The 22,978-nt window shown below is 34.8% G+C and overlaps 1 protein-coding gene across 2 annotated transcripts; it reads left to right on the forward strand.

The window, feature by feature from the left end:
* The first annotated feature begins 4,530 nt into the window (after positions 1–4,530).
* LOC145688869 (uncharacterized) lies at positions 4,531–22,218 on the forward strand. 2 transcript variants are annotated; one of them, XR_014132008.1, is made up of 5 exons: positions 4,531–4,708; positions 11,546–11,807; positions 15,874–15,962; positions 18,871–20,142; positions 20,344–22,218. XR_014132008.1 is itself a non-coding variant. In XM_081763039.1 (4 exons), the coding sequence occupies exons 1-4, from the start codon at positions 4,697–4,699 to the stop codon at positions 19,354–19,356; spliced, it is 849 nt and encodes a 282-aa protein (XP_081619165.1). In that variant the 5' UTR covers positions 4,531–4,696; the 3' UTR covers positions 19,357–22,218. The 2 variants fall into 2 exon arrangements, 1 of the variants encoding a protein (XP_081619165.1); XM_081763039.1 differs by having other exon boundaries at positions 18,871–22,218.
* The last annotated feature ends 760 nt before the right edge of the window (positions 22,219–22,978 follow it).

Here is a 22,978-nt window from a genome sequence, read left to right on the forward strand (position 1 = left end):
GGTAAAATTCGCTTTATACTGTACTTTGAACACGTAATTCAATGTGTATTTTATTCTTCTTACAGCAGCATGCTTTATTTCCTAATACTTTAAGTCTATGGTTGTTAGTAATTATAATTATTGCATCATACTAATCCTTCTCAAAGCTCGTTCAATTATAAAATTCTGGACTTGGCAGTTTACAACATTGCAAACCTTAACCAACAGGCAATATGTGGCGAGAATATTTCCACCTATACTCCCATCGAAATTCCCAGCCCCTGTTTACAATCAGTACAATACGTTTCTGTCGCCTTATCATAAAAACAATGCCGTCCAGCGAACCTAACGGTCTTTGGTATCTCTGTTTATTGTTTACAATACAAACTGCAACTACACAATATTGCCAGGCGTACAAGGCTTTCTCACACTTTCGAACAAGAACACTTGTACAAAATTGAGTGGACATTATAACTAAATCGATTTGTCATACCGTTAACGTCGCAGTCATCTCAAATGCAGCAATGTATGTAGCTAGTATTAGTAATTGGTCCATGACTGTGCAGAAGTAGCTACATTCGTTTCGGCGATTCATGTGCCTGGCAATCGTGAATTAACCATTTAGGGGTGAGAAGCAAGGTTTTGACGCTCGCTCTACAATTGTTGTTTGTAAACAATTTTCCATCCTAGAGTGAACGGACAACACCATTTTTCCACTAATAATCCTAGCTCCAGTAATAATTATTAAATGCCTGCTGCTTATTCAACCAAACCCTCAGTAAAGCTTTGCTGGTTGCGGACCACTAGGCGTTCTTCATATACGTACATAAATTTAAGCAATTTTCTTTCCGTGGAGAAAATCATGGATAGCTGAATCGATGCTTAAGAAGATAGACGAAGCAAAAGGGCGAAAATCATGGATACCAAAGAATACAGAAGGCTGAGTAATGAATAGAGTAGAGAGACGGATAAAGTTAAAGGAAAGTGCATGGAACAAATATGTAAAGAAATAATAGAATTTCAACGGCGCAGCAGATATGATCTGATGTATCAGAAAGTACAAGAATTACGAGGGAAAGCTAACAAAAATATACGCACGTTTGGAGTCGAAGATCAATAAGGTCACTAACCATCAAACTATCCTTATAATTTGGGAGGAATACATAAAAGATCTGTATGATCAAAAGAACAATCCCCAAGGATGTTGTGCTCGAACCAGAGGAAGATCTGAATGATGAAGAAAAGGGACCAAATAGTGAAGAATACAAGGTATCAAAGACATGCGAAGGAGAGCCACTGGAGTCGACGACATACCAAGAGATTTGCCCAAGGGATTAGGAGCAATGTTAATTTTCGAGACTAAACACATATTTCTCTTACTTCGTATCGAATTTCGCATCTCATATCGAATCTCATCAGCCTGCGCACGCAGCCAAGTTCCGGCCATATTGCAAGCTAGCTTTACATAAATGACTACAAAGACTGAAATTATCATTTTCAAAACATTACTGTTGAGTGACTAATAACGTCAGCAACGTCAAAATTACACACAGTTAGTAGTAATGACATGTTGGACAAAAGTACCAAATTTTAATGTGTGGGAGGTCATCAGAGATTCATGGTTAATATTTACATACCCAGAAAATTCTAACGTTTAGGGTACAAATGCTAGAGGAAGAAAGAGAATCATCAACCTTTCAGTGTGTCCCTTTAATTGAGTCCAAATGGAAAAAATGTAAAACTAATTCCTAGCAATATGATTTCTGCCTAAAACTAAAAGCCAATACTCTTCCAATTAGCATATTAAAAATATAGCCCTAAATGTACTCATGTGAAATATATTTTTCGGTTAGCATCTTGAAGCAATGGCGCCAGAATTTTTTTTAAAAAAAAGGAAGGCAAAAAGTCAAGTGAGATATCAAATTATAGTGTATTTAATGTTGAATGCAAATCGTTGTTGGTTTTTCGGAATCTTATCTTTTCTTAAGCTATTTACTTCAAAGTATACTGAGGTATATGGAATACAGAAATTAGTCAAATTCAATCTACAAAAAATTAGGATATCCCAAGCCAAAGTCCGTGTCAAAAAGAAGCCAAGGTCCGAACGAGTACAAAGATAAAGTTATGAATACAGTCAAATTCTTTATCCAAGGTAAGTTATGATATCGATTCTGCCAAGTTCTTGAAATGAATTTTCTTATTCTAAAAGTATTTGAAGAACTTGGCCAACTCTCAAACGAGACTTGAGAGGTATCTCGTCTTGTGCGCATCCCTAACACGTTTGAAACTTTTAGGGCTTCACCTTAGGGCAGAGCTTCCTTACTGCGCTTTGATTGACTTACAGCGGTATCGCAAAACATGTATAAAATTTCACTGAAGTCATATATAGCCTACGATGTTTTCGAGCTCAACTATGCTTTTAATGATTTAATATCTACTTTCTCGAAAACATGTAAACCACTTTCTTTCGAACGCTGCTTCTTTACAAGAGGAAAATATGAGTAGAATAATTATTGAGTGCACGTATTTAAGGATCATTTTTAGTATATTTTTTTAAAATATATTTGGATAATATGGTAAGAGCGTGGAATAGATTATGTTTAGGGCATAACTTCAAACTAATGATTTTATATTCTCACTTCTTTCTCACAAGCTATTCGTGAATATATAGTATGTGGTTCACTTATATGTGTCTTATAGAGTTATAGGTATGCATTTTTTATATACTGTAAATGTCTTAGATATGCCTATGATCTAACTAGAACAGTAAGGAGACCGTAAACGAAAAAAGTGTGACAGACATTGTGTCAGAAAAATTATATATGAAGTGGTATTATCTAAACACCGAAGGGGGTTTCTAACTTAAGATTATACGGTAAATCTTAAGTATCATCGAGAAATGAAAATATTAATTCCATTTAACATCTCACAGTTGTGTCCTTTCAGCTAAAGGTAACGAATCATCAAGATTCTACGCTATGTTCACTCCCTTTTATTATTATTATTTTTTTAGAATTTTTCTTAATCATTTAAAGGCAATGAAGAACATAAAAAAAATTAGAAAACAAACCAGATAGTTGTCGAAATGGTATTATATAAAGTAATAAATATTTTAAAGCACTTCTGCGTAGTGTATACATTTGTGTGCCCAACAGTTATGGTGTTATAAACTATGATTCTAAATTTGTGGCCTACAACAGTTTAGGAGCGTTAGAAAGGTTAGAAAAGATTTAGGAAGTTATTAGTTTGTTTAATAGCATTTTGTAGACACTATCTGGATAATCTTCTATATATTTTATTTATATTTTTCAATGCCCTTTGGTTATTCATTAAAATTCAAATGAATGAAACTTAGCGAAATCCTTAATGAAAATGAATGATTATATGAAAGCCTTGGTGTGGAATGAGAATGTGTAAGGAAACTCCGAGGAAACCCACGAACACAAACAAAATGTTGTGCATTACAAATGCATATGGCCTGGTATCGAACCAGGGACCCCTCATACGAGAGGAAACAGCTCCACTACTAAGACCTTTGGCCACTAGCATTATGGAAGTACCTACAACTTTTTTTTTAAACTTTTTAAGCAATAAAGGAAAAGGGGAAATACCATATTTTCTGTCAATTTTCTATTTCAAGATATAGCTATCTGGGAGAAACATTATAATACCATTGTCAATCTGCATCTTCATTTCTATTGTATGACGTCATCAAAGTGCTGCTTTCTGAAGTTTCGTTCAGTTTAGGGAGGAAGAAAAAAATAATGAAAGTAACCTATTTTCAATAAAAATGAAATATCCATTTTTTTAATAGGAAAGGCGAGAGAATGGATACCTGGAATAGTTTACAGAAAGATTTTTTTTCCTTTATCATCAGACGTTCATTAGAACAATTTACCTCCTAAAAATGTTATCGATGCCAGAAAGTAAAAGCGTTAACTTACTAAAAAGAATATTATATTGATAAGAGTAATAGCGCTAAAAAGAAGATAAGAGAAAAAAGTAGAACAGAATCAAGAGTTCGTATTTGAACACAATTTCTGTGAAGGGGGTTGACAAAATCCAGAATGTGGAAAGATTTTTTTCGTTTTCTTTTAAATAGTTATCTTATTTGATATGTGTATGGAGATATCTGTGAAGAAAACGTAATGTGATATTTCGACAGCATGTAAAAGAGAAAAAGAATGAAAATATATCTCAGAATATGTACTAAACATACAATTCTGTTCCATTTTGTGAATCATGCAAACACACACACGCGGGGCGGGCGGTTTGGAAAATCCAAGAAAAGGGGAGAAAATATATCTGTCAAGGTCTCATCCCTTCTTAGAAGAAAAAAAGAAATATTCCAACCACTCTCCCCCTTCTACATCTTTTTTGTCTGTATGCATAGCTTCTTCTTCGTTCTAGAAAGTAGTAAAATTCAGGACCAATTCTCCCTCAAGGGGGTGGTGTAGTTAGTTTGGTTGGCTGAATGTGAGTAGGTTACGAGGGATGAACGAATTGCGGTCAGGGTAAAATCGATAAAAAAAAGAAAGAAAAAAAGAGAGAAAGGGGTCAATATGGAGTTAAGGAATTCTTTGCTCTTACTCTCGACTTCTAAAGCTTTGAAAAATTATAAAAAGATCTTTGCTTCAGGCCTACCTGTCACAGTAAAGTTTGAAAACGCTTCACTTTCAGTTAGTGAACATCACACAGCAGCCGAGGAACATTCACTATGAGATTATCCGTAAGTACAATATACTCACGAATATGTTAATTCGATTATTATTATTAATAATAATAATAATTATTAATAATTAATAATAATAATAATAATAATAATAATAATAATAATAATAATAATAATAATAATAATAATAATAATAATAATAATAATAATAATAATAGATTCAACGTATAATGATTGATTTAAAAAAACACACACACATAGTAGAAAATATGTAAAGGTTAGACTGTTTTTCGGGGAAGTTCGCTGTTTATAAGGAAGTAAGTGATGCAACTACTAAAAGGGCCAAAGAACTTCCCTCTTTCCCTGAAGCAAAGTTAATATGTGATATTTTTTTTAAATCTTTTTTGGTATGTTTTACAATTGTGCCCATTAGAATTAACTATTTACTAATGGACACAAGGGCTCGGAGGGGGAAGGGAATACATTTTCCCACTTTTTCCGGGAAATTTTGGGTTTCTTCAGAAAAAAACGAATTTGATTAAGAAATAATCGCGCGCCTTGTCTCTCTGTTGATATTGGAACACAAGAAATATTGTTACTACATCCAGAATAATTTTAAAAATGAAAAATTTCGAGGGTCAAAGAAAATCTATCATTCGATAGTTAAGAAAAAAATACAAATATGTGGATGAAGTGAGTCCAGTCCCAACGAATTGTTCCTAAAACTATCTATTTATAGGGGGCGCGGTGGCTCAGTGGTAGAGCGTTCACCTCTGGTGCTTGGGGTCCCGGGTTCGATCCCAGCCCCCGCCAAGTGAAATTTGTGGTGGACAAACACCGCGCTCGTGGGTTTTCTCGGGGTTCTCCCGTTTCCTCCCACTTTCTTCATTCCACCCTTTCACTCATCTCTCATCATCACCGTCTCCTTTAGCCTAACCGGCATAACCGTGGGACGTAAAACTCAAAGATTTCATTTTTTATCTATTTATAATACCAAACTATTTCAGTCAGTGAGTAACGCTAATTCCTAATAGTTAACAATCGCCACTCCTCAACGTTCGCAGCCTGCCTTTATTTGAAAATAAATAGTGATGTGCATGCTGAACATGAACGTGCTTTCCTGTTTATTACTAAGACAAGGCCCGCATTAAATGTAAATAAAATTGTAATTACCTATATAAAATCCACAAGTACTTATTCCATGACAAGCACAGTATAATTTAGTAACTAGGTAACATGTACACTATATAAACTACAGGCAGTTGTTACTGTTCATCTTTAGGACAAGGTTGTTCATGTTGTTCGGATCCCACGTTCCGGTCCATGCCTCATGTAGTTACGCTGCTTAAATGGACACTAAACTGAAATCAAATCAAAAAAGAAGCTTTACCGCCGCCACGTCACATGAAACATACTACCCATTAGCAGGACCACATATTGTAGAGTCTTCGAAAATGCTGAAACACGTATTCCCTTATTCTTAATATGGAGTTTAAATACCAAATTTCACACCTCCAACTTAACTGAATCTCATTAGATAATAGTGTTAACGATAGCTGTACTGAAAATGTGAAGGCAATACTTTTGTTCCACGAAATTGTTATTTACAATTTAACTAAATAGATGTTTTAGGAATTAAAGTCATATTTTATGTAAGACCATAGACCATTAACAATTGTTTTTATCAGATTAATAGAGGTCTTTAGAGTTCAGGGAGGAAGAGGTTATTTTAGCAGTCACCAAGTTTCTTACTTTAAACATATAGAAATAATGCTGTATGGATACAGTAACTTCACAACCACGCTAAATTTGCTAAATACTAAAATAAAGCACTCTTTGCAAAAAAAAAAAAAAATCATAAGCAGAAGCAACAAAAAAAAAAAAAAAGAAGTGCCCGCAGATTCATAAACGAAATTAATTTTGGCTATTTGTTACTACCATTAACAATATTACGTAAGAAAAAAATGTCAATCTTAAAGAATATTGTAAGAATATTGCTTTTAACGTTAGTCGATATGTCATTCTTGCAAAGTAATTTTGTTTCCTCCTTATGGCGCGTTGTCAGTAGGCTCATAACTCACTTATTGAACTGAACCGTGGTTTTTAAGAGTGGACTTTACTTTGAAATGTCACCAATTCCCTCCAAATTTCATGCAGGACGAAGAGAGGGAGAAAAACGGATTTATTATATTTTTTTCTTTAATCGCAGACGGAATCATGTTTGCTTTAAGAATTATCGCTATTATAAGAATTATTTTTGTATTATTGAGAGAGGTACAAGCTATAAACGGCCAACTTTTGGTTATAGTCGAACTAAGCGCAAGATTGTCGGGTGCCGTCAAAGTTGACTTTTTCTCCGATTTTTTTCTTTTATAGGAAGGGGGCTAGATCCTCGATAATAAATGGAACAAAGTGGCGATTTTTTAATTTTCAAGTATGTGTTAAGGTCTTTTAAACCAGGCAACAATCACTGCGTTTAGAACGGTCACAGACTTATCAAAGGAAAATCGAATCTCGTTTTTGGATTTCGCCAAAAAAAAAAAAAAAAAACAATATCCATTGTCTATTTTGACATATTTTGCTTTCTGAGATACTATTAATTCTCAGATATGTGGCTAATTTTTGTATGTTGTACATATAGGCCTAATTATAGTGTTGTTATTCATCTGCAATTTTAGAACACCCTTAGGGTTGTCAGCTGAATTTGACAAACAAAATCCGTTAAAAAAATGTTTTCAAGTTCCACTTTTCCTATTCGTCTCTCGTTTATCTGACATGGGCAAGTGATATGTGATTTTGAAGTATTGTTTATTCCCGTTCCAATTATTGAGTTACGCCAAAATTAGGAAGGACACGAGAGCGGTGAAAAGTCTTACACTTTACATTCGTTTCCCGTTCGTCATGAGAAGCGGAAAGAGCAATAGAAGAAGTCTCTAACAAGAAGAAAGAATGAAATATATCATTGTATTACCCAAAAGAAAATACAGTATCAAATTTTATGAGAAAAACTCTCTACTTTGCATAAAGGTCACATGTACTTGTGACAGTAGATCTGCATAGTGTCAGATCTTTAAATGCAACTTTAACATTGTTGTAATGATCATAGATGTGTCCTACAAGTATTTGCACAATTTGTATGTCTACTTACAACCCACAGAAGGAAAACTCTCTGATAAAGACTACTTGAAGCTCATGAGAACATGACGTGAGCGTAATTTTTATAACAATACAACTACATGTCTTTAGTGGTTTGTGTCTCTTTCTTTCTCTAAAGTACTGTTGTTAATTCATATGAAAACCTGAATTTAGGCAACGAAAAAGCATAAATGATAAGACGCTCAACTTTCAGATAGGTCTATTATTCGATAGTTAGACAACCAAAACGACATCAGGGATAATTTGGGTTGCACGACGTGCTCTTGCGCGAAAAATGCTATACCAATTTTAGACACGAATCAAGATACCCGTCCCGATTGAACATACGACTCAAAAGGGCTGTATATTATAAAGGTATTTTTTGATTGGAGATAGGAAATCAAAGTCCTAATTGAGAAAATCATAAAAGTCAAAGAAATGAAAATTTTCATTAGTCTTCCAAAATGTGACGACTTTCTTCTGTATCTTTACTATTTATATTTCAGTGCACTTTAATATTGTAATGAGTGGAGTTTCGATAAACCACTTGTTTTCAGTGTACACGCTAGTAATTTCCAACCATGTTGGGTGTACTGTTCACAACTCCTTGGATCATAAATCAAGGTATAACAGTTGGAAATTTAATTTTAATAGTACGTCCCACTTTTCATAAACTCGGTGTTGCATAAGGACGTGCAACAGAATTACGGACATTCATATCAATCTATTCATCCTCTGTAGACAATCATTAGCTTCCTGGGGATCGCGGTAGCTCAGTGGTAGCCCTCCCCGCTGGTCTAGTGGCTAGAACGTACGCCTTTGGTGTACGAGGTCAAGGGTTCGATTCGCGGTGGGAGAGCCTTTGGAATTCTTACTGTCCTGGATATGTATGTGTTCATGTCCCTGTGGAATTTAGTAAAGGTCAAAGAGGCGTTGTATACGAGGAAACTCGGGTTGCTCAGGAAACTGAGGTATGATCGATTGATCTTTAAAAAAAACGGTAGAGCATTCACCTCTGGTGTATGGGGTCCCTGGTTCGATCCCAGCTCACGGCAAGTAGACTTTGCGGTGGACAATTACCGTGTTCATGGGTTTCCTCGAGGTTCTCCCGTTTCTTCCCACTTTATTCATTCCAACATTGCATTCATTTCTCATCATCACTCTTTTCTTTAGCCTAGTCGGCATAATCGTGGGACGTAAAACTGAAAGATTCCATTTCATTTCAATCGTTATCTTTTAGAATTCTCAATGTTCGTAATAAAATAAGTAACACTTTCTTAAACAGACGATAGACGCTACATTAGTACAGGTAGAATTAGGTGGAAGCAGATCAATTTTGTTATAGGATAAATGTTGTACTTGAGACTTATATTTCATTCTTTTAGTAAGTTACTTTTATTATATTTGTTATTGTGTACTCTCTAAAAATAACACCTAACATGAAAACAAGCGATTTATTTAAGCTGAGTTCCGTTTTGAATCTGTTAACATTTTTACGAGTGACGACGACTTGAACGGTGACTATCCATATTTCATTTTCTACTGTTGGAACAAAGGTGTATATTTCTAGAAGGCTAGAAGTTATACATCGCGCCGTTAGATAGCACCACCTCCAGCGGTTGACATCTACCGAATGAAGTTGAAACTTCTAGGAGAATTTATTATTATTATTATTATTATTATTATTATTATTATTAGTAGTAGTAGTAGTAGTAGTAGTAGTAGTAGTAGTAATAGTAGTAGTATTAGCTCGGTAAACTTGAATATAACTTGAATGTGATCATGATAATATAAGAAATCTTTCAGATAAATGAATTATTAAATTATATATATATATATCAACATACCCTAAAAGGCATATGTGTCAAATGTGTTTCTCTTGGCAAATTTTTACAGTGAAGTAAGCAATATATGACGTGGGATATTTACGCATGGACCAACGTGGGACATAGTCTGAAACGGCAAATTTCCTCGGACCGGTTTTCCTTTTTTCATACTCCAGTTCTGGATAGTACAAAATTTGGAGGCAGTCATTGATATTATTGAGTCGGCATTTTCTAATGGCCCCGGGCGGCAAAAATATTAAATATAGCCCTGGTAATTACTTGTGCTATTAATTTATATATGCATTTATACATTTCATCTTGTTATACTTTCTTCAGCCTCTTCCTTCTTGATGTTATACAGAGCAGGTTTTTGTTGTAAAACTGGGAGTTACTCTCATTATTCTCTATTTGAACTCAAAATACGCCTAATAAACCGAATTCAGTTTGATGAGCAGGCCTGCTTTAAAGGAAATTAAATTATAATGAAATCTTTGAGTTTTACTTTCCACGGTTATGCCGGCTAGGCTAAAGGAAACGGTGATGGTGAGAAATGAATGAAATGGTGGAATGAAGAAAGTGGGAGGAAACGAAAGAACCCCGAGAAAACCCACGCACACGGTGTTTGTCCACCACAAAATTCACTTGGCGAGGGCTGGGATCGAACCCGGGACCCCAGGCACCAGAGGTGAACGCTCTACCACTGAGCCACCACGGCCCGATATTGCTAGGAAAAAACTTGTCTTGGGTTTCAATACACTTGTTGATGCAAGTTTAATTCTATTCGAGTTAAGCCCTACTACTGGATGCACTAAGAACTACAGGTAGCACGCGCATCTTTAGTGCATGACGCCCTCGGTTCCACTTCCGGCAGGAAAGGTTTTAAGTGTATTACGGTGCTTCGCACTCCACCTTAAATTGTAGGTCCACATTTCATATACCTTCGTTACTGAAAAAGTTTGCAAAACTTCAATAAGCAAGCAATCCACTGGTATTATGTAGTTTTGAAACTAGCTTTGACATTAAGATACTTAGTTTCATGTTCATTGCATACATATTATTTTTTCAGCAAATAGCCTCTTTGAACTCCTTTGTGGCTATGTGGATAGCATACGCGGCTTTAAGGCGTGGAAAGCCTGCATTCAACTCCCAGCGGGAGCTCATATGGTTCGGATCTCACGTTAAGCTGTAGGTCCACGTCTTGTATAGCCACGCTGCTCAAAAGAACGCTAAATTCAAATCACACACATATACACAGTAAATGGTCTGATAAAACTACAATGTATTAGTTTCTGATCTCATATTGTGTCCGTAATCAGAAACAGGAAGCCAGCCATGGGTTCTACTTATTTTGTAATAATTAAATTGTTGAAAACAATAGTTAAACTAATGATAATTATCATTTGTTTTACTATTGTCCTCATGTACAACAATCTGTTCCTTGGCAGGTTCCCAGTATTTACCAAGGGACAAAATAACCTCCCTGGCAAAAATTTCTCTAAAAGTTTCCTATTTGGCGCAATATCCTTCTAACTTTTACGATACGAAGCTGAAATATCTAGTTATTAGGTACATATTTATCCTTTAGCTTTGCTCACGTTTCAGTAAAACAAAATACTTGAATCAAAAGTGTCGTTTGGTTGAGCATCTCTCTTACCCACATCTAAGCTCCCCTGTATATGATCTTCCATTTACAACAATGATTTTTTTTTTTTTCAACAGCTGCTGCTATCATCTTTGCTTCCGCTATAGAATAGGACTTAAAATAGAACTGAGATTTTAAACGGCCATGTTTCGGATTATAATTTTCTTACTACTAACAAAACATTCTTTTGTGAATAAGGAAAGATTATTAATTTATTTCTAACCAATGAAGTACAAAGTTACTATTATTCTACTATAAATGTTATGACATTTATTATTACTATTATTCCAGACGTTTATTACGATAACTTGTGTAGCCCTGGTGCAAGGGCGCAACTTAAATCTAATGCCCAATGCTCATCAGTATCCAGCGTCAGGAAGTTTGCCTTCTTCAACGGTACAGTTAGCGTCGAATCCAATGTCGACTAACAACAGTACAAATTCCAAGAGGTCCACCACCGTAGTAGAGGAGATTGATATCATCCAGGGACAACCTATGGCTGACACTAATCAGGAAGCTTATGTTTCGGTCGTTTATCCCAGCGGACAAACAGGTACGATATAATGTAGAGTTATATATATATATATATATATATATTTTAGAATTTAGTTTTTCTCTTAAGTCATTTTGAATTGGCTGATTATGACGTCAGAGCACGTCTTTATTCTGAGATCAGCAACACACACAAATAGTTAGACAAATAGTTAGAACCTAGGAGAGGAGAAGGCGAGGTGGAGAAATATGAAGAGAAGTGTTATCATTGTACGAATAAGTAATGGATTCAACGGGTGGGGCATATATTCAAAATTATTGAGTCCATTTATCGATGTTCTTGTTTGCCTATCGCCATTGCCTTTTTAACCGACTTCAAAAAAAAAAAAAAAAAAAGAGCTCAATTTAACCTGTTTATATATACAGGGTGAATCTGAAAGATGTGCACAAACTCCGGGAGGTAGATCCGTGACATCAAAAGAAGACAAAAAGTCCTCTTGCATATTGTCGAATTCCGCGTCGTGCACGACTGACAGGGGTGCCCACTTGGAATTCACAATCGAATCCTGACAATTGGAGCAGAACAGAAAGATACTGTATGCACAAACTGCGGGAGGTTATTCGTGGCATCAAAACTAGTTAAACGTGGCTATGAACATTAGCAAAATGGTACATTAGGCAGGTTCCGCAGACAGAGATAGTTTGTGTACATCTTTCTGTTCCGTACCAATTGTCAGGATTCGATTGTCAATTCCAAGTTGGCACCCCTGTCACTTGTACACGACGCGGAATTCGACAATCAAGAGGACTTTTTGTCTTCTTTTGCTTTCGCGAATCACCTCCCGGAGTTTGTGCACATTTTTCAGGTTCACATCTGTCAGGTATGTTGTGGGCTGTTCACGCATAACTTCAACATAGGGCACGATTTTATTACTTCTTTTTTTTTTCTTTGAAAAAGTACACTTTTCCGGTAGTTTATTATAAATTTCTTTAGAATCGGATGGTAATCTTTGGAGCTATACTCTGGAACACCGCAACCGATGTTGGGATAATATGATAAAGTAACATGTTTGAATAGGTAGGCAACTTTACATTGTGTGGCGTGATTATGGTTGCATAACCTCACAGGGATTGCACTGCAAAGTTTCGGAACACTTTCATTTGTACATTATATTGTCTCTTTTTGTGTGTACTTTTAAACAACTGGCTTATATGTGTGAAGTCGGTTAAGATGTATAAAAAAAAGTGTTATAATCGTTACGCCAGGTTGCATGGTCTGGTACTTGTGACTGTACATCTACTTTATTGAGAGTAAGAAAAGCAAACTACTGCCTCGTGAAATATCGAATTGGAGATGACTATTTGTATGATTTATCTACAGCAGCTTTGTTCAAGAGTGGTCAATAAAACAAAATTTAATATTCCAATATATTTGTGTTATGTAAGCCATGTTCTTGAAGACTATTTCTTACGTCCAGAGTCCGTATGCACATTTTAACTAAAAACAAAACTCTATATTGGGTGTTAGTGCTAGACTCAATTATACACCAGAAGTTTAATGCATATTGCAATAAAGTACAATACATGCTTCGTGCACCTGTACATTGCAATCGTGATGGGGACATACTAATATAGCCACGATGCTGACGTCCTCACTACTTCTCCAATCAATCTACAAACTTAATTGTAATTCCTCGTTAAATCACCTTTTGAAGTTAACATTTTGAGAATTACGCTTCATGGTAACAGCTAAATAGTTATTACGTAGTTCAAGCAAACTCTGCTAAGGACAGTAGAGAATATCAGATGAAACTTATGTTTATGAATTAATGGGCTTGCATTTATAACCAGGATTAAGAATATTGAAATATTTTCGTCTAAATGTTTATACATGTTTTGAGTAACTCGAAAGGTTAATTCACACTTAGTGTGCCCATGCCATTTCCCTGCCATGCTCAGTTTGTGCCACGGCCGTGACCATTCACATATACCATGCAGTGCCCCTACTGGTTTCTATACCATTTCCCTTGGTTCTGATCAACTTCATGTCGTTTCATGTGCTCCGGAGAAAGCCAAAGGATAGTGGCCGACAAACCACGACCGGGCTGGTTTCTCTCCAAGGCGGCCTGTCGGAGCACGGCATGGAAACGGCACGTCATGTGTGAATTTAAAAGGACAACCCAAAGTGTTTTTATATGGAGTAAGGACTACTAAGATTATAATCTTATAAGACCCATAAGCGTGATTCTAATAACATTTCTTGTTTCTTCGAAGAATGCCAATTAACATATGCTTCAATAGGTTTCATTCAGAGTGATATCAAGTTTCGTTGGTATACCATCGTTGTTATTAAGACGCTTTGTTGTTTACTTTCTTAATTCAGCTAGTACTATGTTTTGAACTGTTGAATTGAAATAGCAATATTTTAGTAATACATAAAGACGATTAGGTTTTTATGTTCAATAAATAAACTTTGGTAAAGAAAGTAAAAAGAATCACGCGAGTACAAAAGGCTAATAATCTTTTGGGCAGTAAGAAAAGCTGCACATCCTTTTATCATAGGCAACAAATAATGCTTATCTGCTGTACAAGTTGCATATAACTAAGAAAAATCCTGGATTTTAAATTATACAGTATATTTCACTATTAACTAGCCATTATACCTAAAGATTTAACGGATTGAATTCATTAACTTATTTTGGCGAAGACAATAATTCTAGCTGTTTATTGCTAAAAGCAGAAGTCAAAAATTCGATTTTGTTCAAAAGTTATTGTATGGGTTACGGACGTGCGGATGGACGGAAGTACTAACATTACAATATTATAAGATTCATTTAACGTGAGCATAATAATATCTCAAGGTTGATGCCGAAGCGGGGTGTTGGTAGTAGAATAACATTGCCAAATTTTAAGGATATATTACCAAAATGTGTGTGATATTGTCTTACGATTGCGCAGCTTATCTGTGGGTTCTACCTTTTTAAATATTGATATTGCATGATACATTAGTATTATTATTGTTAATTAATGTAAAAAAAATAGCGTAGTCGCTAACGCTCTCGTCTTTGGAGCGAGCGGTCCCGGGTTCGATTCCCGGTGGGAATACTCGGTCGAAAAAGTGTAAAAAGCATTTTCAGGGCAGCCATCCAGAATGAGGTTTTCCTGGGTTTTCCTCATTCACAACAGGTAAATTGCGGGGTGGCACCTAACATATAGGTCCCAGGCTGCTTCCTTTCTTCTTCCTTTCCCCGGATAGTGTACTAGCCAAGGGACGTCATCCCTCATGGCCTTAGATGCCGAAAGCCCAGAAATCTAATTCCTAATCCTAATTCTTTATGGAAAAAGTATTTTTAAGTTTGACACATGGTTATTCAGTAACACGTTGCAACTTTGATTCATAGCTTCAGTCTCTGTTTCTATCTCTCGCTGTGCTACGAGCCACCAAGTTACGAGGCGGTGAGTACATTATGTTTCAAAAACTATTTTTTTCTACAACTGTCAACAAAAATCTTAGTTACAAATATGTCTACGTATTGAACATTTGCACAAAAAACGAAAAGTTTACGTTAATTCACAAACTGAAGAAGTGGAAGATGTAAACTTGTTTAATCCATGGATAGATTTTACCGTTTTTCCCTTGAGTTTTGTGTTTTACATTATTCATCCTCGTATAATGCAGTAGCGTCATTTCAGATTTTACCACGGAAAGAAGAGGACAACATTACCAAGAGTTCGCGTTTTAAAGCGGATGTGCGTGCAGGATTATTATTATTATTATTATTATTATTATTATTATTATTATTATTATTATTATTATTATTATTATTATTATTAGGGTCTACTCGTATTATGAAAATAACTCTGTTTTCAGTTAAAATTATTTTCCTTTACTATGTGAAACCATATATGTGTTTGTTATATGTAAATTTTTTATATCACATACCGCTAGGAAAAAATCTTCCTTTTTTCTGAAAAATCTGGCAAACTTATCCAAGGAACATATTTCTTCGAACAATGATTCTGACAAAAAAAAAAGGAAATATATGAAAGTTCTACGTTATAGACTATAGAATATTGGTTAGATGACATAATTGTCTACTTAAGACACACATTTCTATTTTTGACAGGCTACTCCAGTCAGAATGCAGATAATGTGGTTACTTGGTCCGAAGTAGTTTCACCGGCTGAGTCTGAACAATACGCCACAGGAGTGCAGGTATGAGTATATACACACAACATAACTTTTAGACATTATAACTGAATATTGGCCTTCAATAACACTGCATTTCACTGCATTATAGTGATCGCAAGGACTCCTGAAGCTTGACCTAGATTTACCAATTTCAGCATCCAATAGTACGCGTAGGTGTGTCCCGGTCGTCAACCTCGACCCAAGAAATTTTGCCAGTGTCGTCTCTCGCGCAACACTGAGAACATCTCCTAAGAGTACAGTGTTGTCGGATGGCCACTAAGTGTCGTTTTGTTGTTGTTGTTATTATTATTGTTTTGTATCTTTGCTGCTATTATTGTTACAATTTAATTTGAATAATTGTTCGTGTTCGTTTGTTTGTCATGTATTCTAAGTTTGCCAACGTTATTGGTGCACTTCTGCCGTTTTCACTTTTACTCAAGAGTACGTTCGGAAGGCAGCTGCACGAATTGTACCGAATTTTCCCGATGCATCACATGTGAGGGAAAGAAGTCGTACGATTCTTATACAGCCTAGACTTCACTATAGATCCAGTGAAGACACTCTGATTTTAGCCCTCCCCGCAAGAATTATTTTCCTCTGCAAGCATTTTCCACATCTCAATCTCCAAATTATCCCTAAACACAAGAGACTCCTTATTCTCTTCTCGTGTTTCAGCAAAACAGGAATGTACAAGATTGACCATTAAGTAGCAGAAATTAAATTCAAATAAATATGTAGTTTTAAACTTTTACTGCAACATCTACGTTCTACTAGATTGTAATTTCCAAACGCAGCGCCACGACGCTCTGAAGGGTCTCCTAGTTTAGTCCTGAGCGCCTCCGCTATGTACTATCAAGAAATGGCAAAATCTATTATGTATAGTGAAACTCAATGTCGAATAGATTCTCATATATCGGTATAAGAGATAAAATCATAATATATTTTCTTATATAAATATTACACATGATAAGGTCACGTACTACAATAAAATATATTTGATACGGTATTTGTTAAAACAACATTATTCAATATTTTAAATTTTTAATTTTTCTTTTCTGTTTTCTGGAGTTTGTAGATACAGCTATTATTTAGAGTTAAAACAACTTTGAGAGTCAACATTTACAAATCGCCCCCCTTAAAGCAGAAAGGTGCTAAGCGTCACTTTCCTTGATCTCGAACTAAGTGCATATCATGACTACCCATTTCATGTTTAATGTTGTGCAGAAAGGAGACAAATGGCAGGAGACAATATGAAAGATCTGCAGTGAAAAACTGAATTCTAGAAGAAAGGAAGAATTGGAATTAATTAGTGTTTCATTTGTTTTTATGCTCTCCTGAAAAATTTGCATTTTGGCGCTTAGCACCTTTCTGCTTTCTGGGGGCGAAATAAGAAAAATACATTGATTTCTCATTAAATGTTAACCCCATCCTCTATGCAAACAGATAACTTGAAAGTAGTAGAAATGATTATTAAAACTGTAACTGACATTTCAACAAACACCAATTCGTTTATCTATCCCGTCACCCTTTTCTTACTCCGTTATGTACTTTTATTCTAACTTTGTGTTTTTATATTTACGTTTATAAATGAGCTAGCGAGAAAACCCTATTTCTCAATGAGAACAGTCTCCTAAATACTTTGTATATTCACTCTAATTTACTAAGTTGTGTATTTGTGATATTCTCTGTGCTATCAACTCCTTAACATTCTCTCGATATGGTGCTTCTTGGACATCCCCAGGAGAAAAAAAAAATGGGTAGCTCTTTAATATTCTAAACTAATAATGTAGGAAAGGGGAGTAATGGGAGTCTGTGCTCTTCTCCAGATAAATTAATTGGGACCCCATTATGTTTCCAAGTAATAACGTTTTATAAGTTTATTATTTAAAAAAAAAAACATCAGTTTTCCATCATAACAAAATTTTTAGCTATATTATTGTCTTAAATTGTGTAAAACGAAAGTTACAAAAGATGTATTTGTTTTTCTTTTTAAGCAAGCTTTTTTATTTATTTATTTATTTATTTGTTTATTTATTTATTTATTCTTTTTTTTTTTTTGCTTGGTTTCAACTCTTCCATATCCTGAGTCAGTCTTTTCATTTCCATGCATTATCTCTTCCCAAAATTTGTATTATTTGGTCGGTATATTTTAATCTCGGTCTACCTCTACGTTATTTTTGCTCTGTCATTCTCTCCATAGCTAACAGGGCGATTTCTCCATGTATCAGAATGTGTCATATAATCTCTTCTTTTCTTCCGTATATTCCTTTCTTCTCCTAACATTTCCAATACTATTTTTTTCTTATTTGATAACCTTATTCACCCATCTAGTTTTGAACATCCATCTAAAGCACGATATTTCGAAGATTTTCGTTCTGCGTTTCTTCTTTGCTTCTAGAGTCCATGACTCATATCCACACTACACATCTCATACATCGGCTTTCCCGTTTTCTTTAGTTCTATGTCAATGTTTCAGGATGGAAACTTTTAGCTGTCTTCGAATGCCTTCTTCAGCTGAGATATTCTGAATTTTACATCTTATTTGCACCTATTATTATTTGTTATTTTATTCCCAATTTTACATCTTTTTTGCACCTATTATTACTTGTTATTTTATGCCCAATTTTACATCTTGTTTGCACTTATTATTACTTGTTATTTTATGCCCATTGTTTGTACCTATTATTACTTGTTATTTTATTCCTTAAGAAACAGAATTTCTGTAAATCTTTCTTTAGAAGATCTACTAGTTTGATCTTCATTTTCCTTATTGTTTCTTTTCTTCGGCATCCTGTTTTGTTGTTCTCTTATTAATATTCATATTGAATACGCAATGTGGGTAAATTTTAATTTAATTTCCCCTAATAGTTTTGACTATAATATACACTACGCAGCTGATTTATTTATTTATTTATTTCCTTATTTTACCTAGGGATGCTGCCAGCCGGTCTACACAGGAATTGACGTAGAACCTGCGGTACAGGAACCATCGGCGATACAGATAATACCTGCTCCACAACTGGTACCTGCACCTTCACCATCATTAGTAGTTGTACCAGAACCTTCACCACCTCAAACAGTCCAAGTAATCCCAGTAGTTCCAGCAACTCCTGAACCACCAAGACCGATTCAGTATGTGTATTACCAAGTACGGCCAGTACCACAAAGACCAGCACAAGTAATACCTGCACCACCACAACAACAACAGGTACAGGTAATCCCTGTAGCACCAGCACCACCACCTGCGCAGGTTGTACCAGTACCACCATCATCATCTGCGCAGGTTGCACCACTACCAACAGGACCTATTGTTCAGCAACCGTCTCCTCTCTATCGACCATTCTCCTACTTGAAAGATAAATTAAGAAACAAATTTAATTACCTTTTCAACAAAAAGCCTTACTATGGAAGTTATTAACCACAACGGTGAGATGTTGTGCTGACACTCTATTTCGCCAGTTAAAGTGGAAAAGCTCCTTTTTTCAGGTCTTTGAATCCTTAAAAGACTGATGATGTAAAAATATTAAGCCATATCGTGCATAATTAATTAGTGCACGTTGTATGGATGTACGTAAAATGAAAAGTATTAGTTAGTATTCCTCAAAGTATTCTAAAGAAATTGAAATTTATTTATAAAACGTATCAATAAAATAAGGCTTAAGTTAAAGTGAGTTAGAAAACGTGTCAAAAATTCAGGTAAAATGTTTCTAGAATATTGAATGCATTTTGCTTCAAAATGGTAACACGAAACTGGTCTAAGTCAGTCATCTTGGTTTTATAAAAGAAAAAAAAGGTACTACTTGCACAAATAGCCAGTTTACGAAGTAATGATAGCCTATATACGTAGGTAGGCTGAAAAGTAAATAAACAAAAAAGTCAATAAATCACGTAAGGTAGGAACAGGACGGCACACAGAGCGGGACCTATTCATTTTTTGCAGTTACTCCTTCCCCACACATTACAAACATCTCAAGCTTCGTGGAATTACGTTCACTTATTTTGTGTACCATACGTATCTTGTGAAATGGAGTCAAATGTATTCTTTTGTTCAAAAAATCGTAGCCACCCACCTTGTTATAGAAGGCGATATTCTGCCAAACCGTAAGTGTATTTCGGAAATTCTAATACTTTGGTTCTAAATAAAGTTCTCAATTGGCCAAAGAAAACCTACTTTATTTGATTAAATTCGATCTATAAGTCAGGGGTGCCCACAAGGGGGGGCTATGACGCAAACTGCGTCATTGAAATATTTGGGGGGGTTAAAATCTATATAAATATGTTTGATGAGGGGGGGTAAAATTAATCGAAAAGAAGATTTTTTTCATGGAAGAACACGTACGGATAGACAATTGGGCGGGTGCGTCATAGATATAAGGGGGGGTGGGCACCACTGTATAAGTAAGAGTGCAGATGGGTTTCCAAAGAGAGATAGATGACCAGGTTTTTTTTTTTTTTTAACAAGACTTACGTGCTACTAGAGTTTACCCATGAGACGAGATAAAACGAGACAAAATTTTCATGACGAGATAGAACTCTTCAAATGAAAAGAGACATACATTTCGAGACGAGACGAAACAAGACAGAATTTTCATGACCAGATAGAAATCTTCCAATAGAAAGAGACACACATTTCGAGACGGGATGAAACGAGACAGACTTTTCGTCACGAGATAGAACTCTTCTAATGGCAAGAGACATATATTTCGAGACAAGGCATCACTTTAATGATAACGTTTCGAGACGAGAAGGTCCCAACTTTTGTCTCGTGGGTTACCTTACTTCCTGTATCAACACGATTAATATGACACTTAGTGACTGAATTTTTAACAGCAGAAAACGTGAATCCTACCAAATTAATCATCATTTACAATCAATTCGTCCACATGCTGTCAATAGTTCTAATCTGTCACATTTTTCTCCTCACATGTCAGCGATCTCTTTGCCCTTTTACAATGAACGAATTTTTTTCTCACATGTTCATCGTACTTTGATCCACAGTTCCCTCACTACAATAAGCTTTTATTAAACAACGATGAAATTTCGTTACAATTTATTTTCTTCTGCGGTTAAATAAATCGCTCGTTGTTTACCACGATAACAGAGAAGACACAATTTACCCCATATCACAGAAATGGTCCAAAATCAGTGAACGGAATTGTACGAATCTTCGCATGTTCGTGCGGGGGAATGTAGTTACTAGATGGATAATATACTGCTTTGTATGCTGTCTTACTTGAGATTTGTGCTCTATTTTTTCAGCTGTTCTTCGTGTTTGGCTTCAGAAAACGGTACAAATGAAGTGCGTGTGTAAGTTAGTCGTCGTTAATTTCAAAAGAATGATAGCATATATTTATAATTAAGCAGAAGTTTAAAAATTAAAGTAATAACTGTTTACTAGGTTTAACTCTATATTTTTATTATGATATATAAGATAAAGCTAGGAAAAGCACTCACACTTTAGAAAATCACAAAAATCTTCATGTTCATTAAGATATATGGTTGAATATTAAATGAAAATTATAGGCCAGTAATTTTTGAAATAAGTTGTTATTATGGGGTTTAAAAATACTTATTTTGAGCCATTTCTCCTATCACAGAAGGTAAAATGGCGCATGTGAGTATAGAGAGAGAACAAACCACCATCGTTGGTACTATTGTCTATAAATAGAATGATTGTTAATCACATACAACAGTAATTTTGATGATAACAACGAGAAACAAAATCAATTACCCTTCAAATTTTGACTTTTTACGATCTATTTTATTTAAAGGGTCTGGATTATGTTGACCGAAAAAGGACATAAAATTATCTTCTGAAATTACACTAAAACTTTTTTAAAATTGGTATTATTTGCCCGAAGTCGTTTTAAAAATATATATTTGTTTCATCGATCGTCAACTACATGTTCTCAAAAATTACAAAATTTCATAGGAAATCGTACTTGAATATCTTGAAATTTATTTTCTTTTGGTTCTGGAATTAGCAAAAGTAGTTTGTGCCCTGGTAGGTAAAACAGTTGTGGAAGGAGACTACCGTATTTCTGGTCATGTATGTGTGCATATAGTTTTAAATATGATTCGATAGTTTAAAGAAAGCAGTAAAATGAAATAGGCAGAACTCCAAGATGTCACCACAAAATAATCACAAAAAATGACTTATTGGCAATATATAATACAAACACGTGATTTTAAAAAAAGCAAACGTTGGTTGATGGTTACCAATTAGTGCATTTTGAAAAGATTGAACTATTGACAGAAATAAGTAGGGTTATTTTGGAAACACCCAAATAAATTAAAGGAAATCGAATTTCGAAAGTACTAAAACACTTTCTAACATTTTTGTAATTGTTAAAGATCCTATATTATATACAAACATGGATAAAAATAATCAAAAACAACCAGAAAATGACTTAAAAATCTAGAAAATGATCTAAAATTTCCAGTTTTAGCCTTTATACTCGTGAATAAAATTTGTTTAAGTACGTGTATTTCTGTTTTTTTTTTTTTTTTTTTTAAATACATGTAAGAATATCCAGACTTTGTATATAATACTTGCCTGCACGCAAATAAACGCAGTTAAACACTGTCATTGAGTAAATCGAAGAGAGACTCTGTTTATGAAATATGAGTTCTATTTCAATCTCAAAGAGTGTTTCATTCTCTTTGACTTTTTGCGTCTCTCTCCTACTTAGCCGTATTTGTCCTAACTTTACCTTAAGTTTCCTTTATGTTCAATGTTCCTATATTCGGAAGTTATTTATAATGGGTATAGAAAAATATTAATATCACTTTATACCAAATTTATCAGTACAAATATAATAGAGATTTTTTTTCATTTGTTAGCATTCACGTGTGGTAGTATTAGAAATCTACCAGTCTTACAGAATATGTTACATATTTCTTTTTTAATTATTTTTTGGAGTACAGTTCCAGCTTTTTTTTGTAGCATTAGTTGTATTGTTAGTGAAATAGAAAAAATAAATTAAGTTTTAGCAAAAAAAATGTATTTTTAATTTGTTTTCCCATGTTTAATGTACTAG

The sequence above is a fragment of the Thermobia domestica genome, chromosome 1 (genome assembly GCF_964235325.1).
Source record: "Thermobia domestica chromosome 1, izTheDome1.hap1.1, whole genome shotgun sequence".
In the NCBI taxonomy this organism is placed as follows: Eukaryota; Metazoa; Arthropoda; class Insecta; order Zygentoma; family Lepismatidae; genus Thermobia; species Thermobia domestica.

What these genes read in the sequence shown, in the direction of transcription:
- LOC145688869 (XM_081763039.1), top strand. An exon ending in TTATCCCAGCGGACAAACAG is followed by an intron (nt 11,808 to 15,873) that starts GTACGATATAAT and finishes TATTTTTGACAG; the next exon opens with GCTACTCCAGTCAGAATGCA. An exon ending in AATACGCCACAGGAGTGCAG is followed by an intron (nt 15,963 to 18,870) that starts GTATGAGTATAT and finishes TATTTTACCTAG; the next exon opens with GGATGCTGCCAGCCGGTCTA.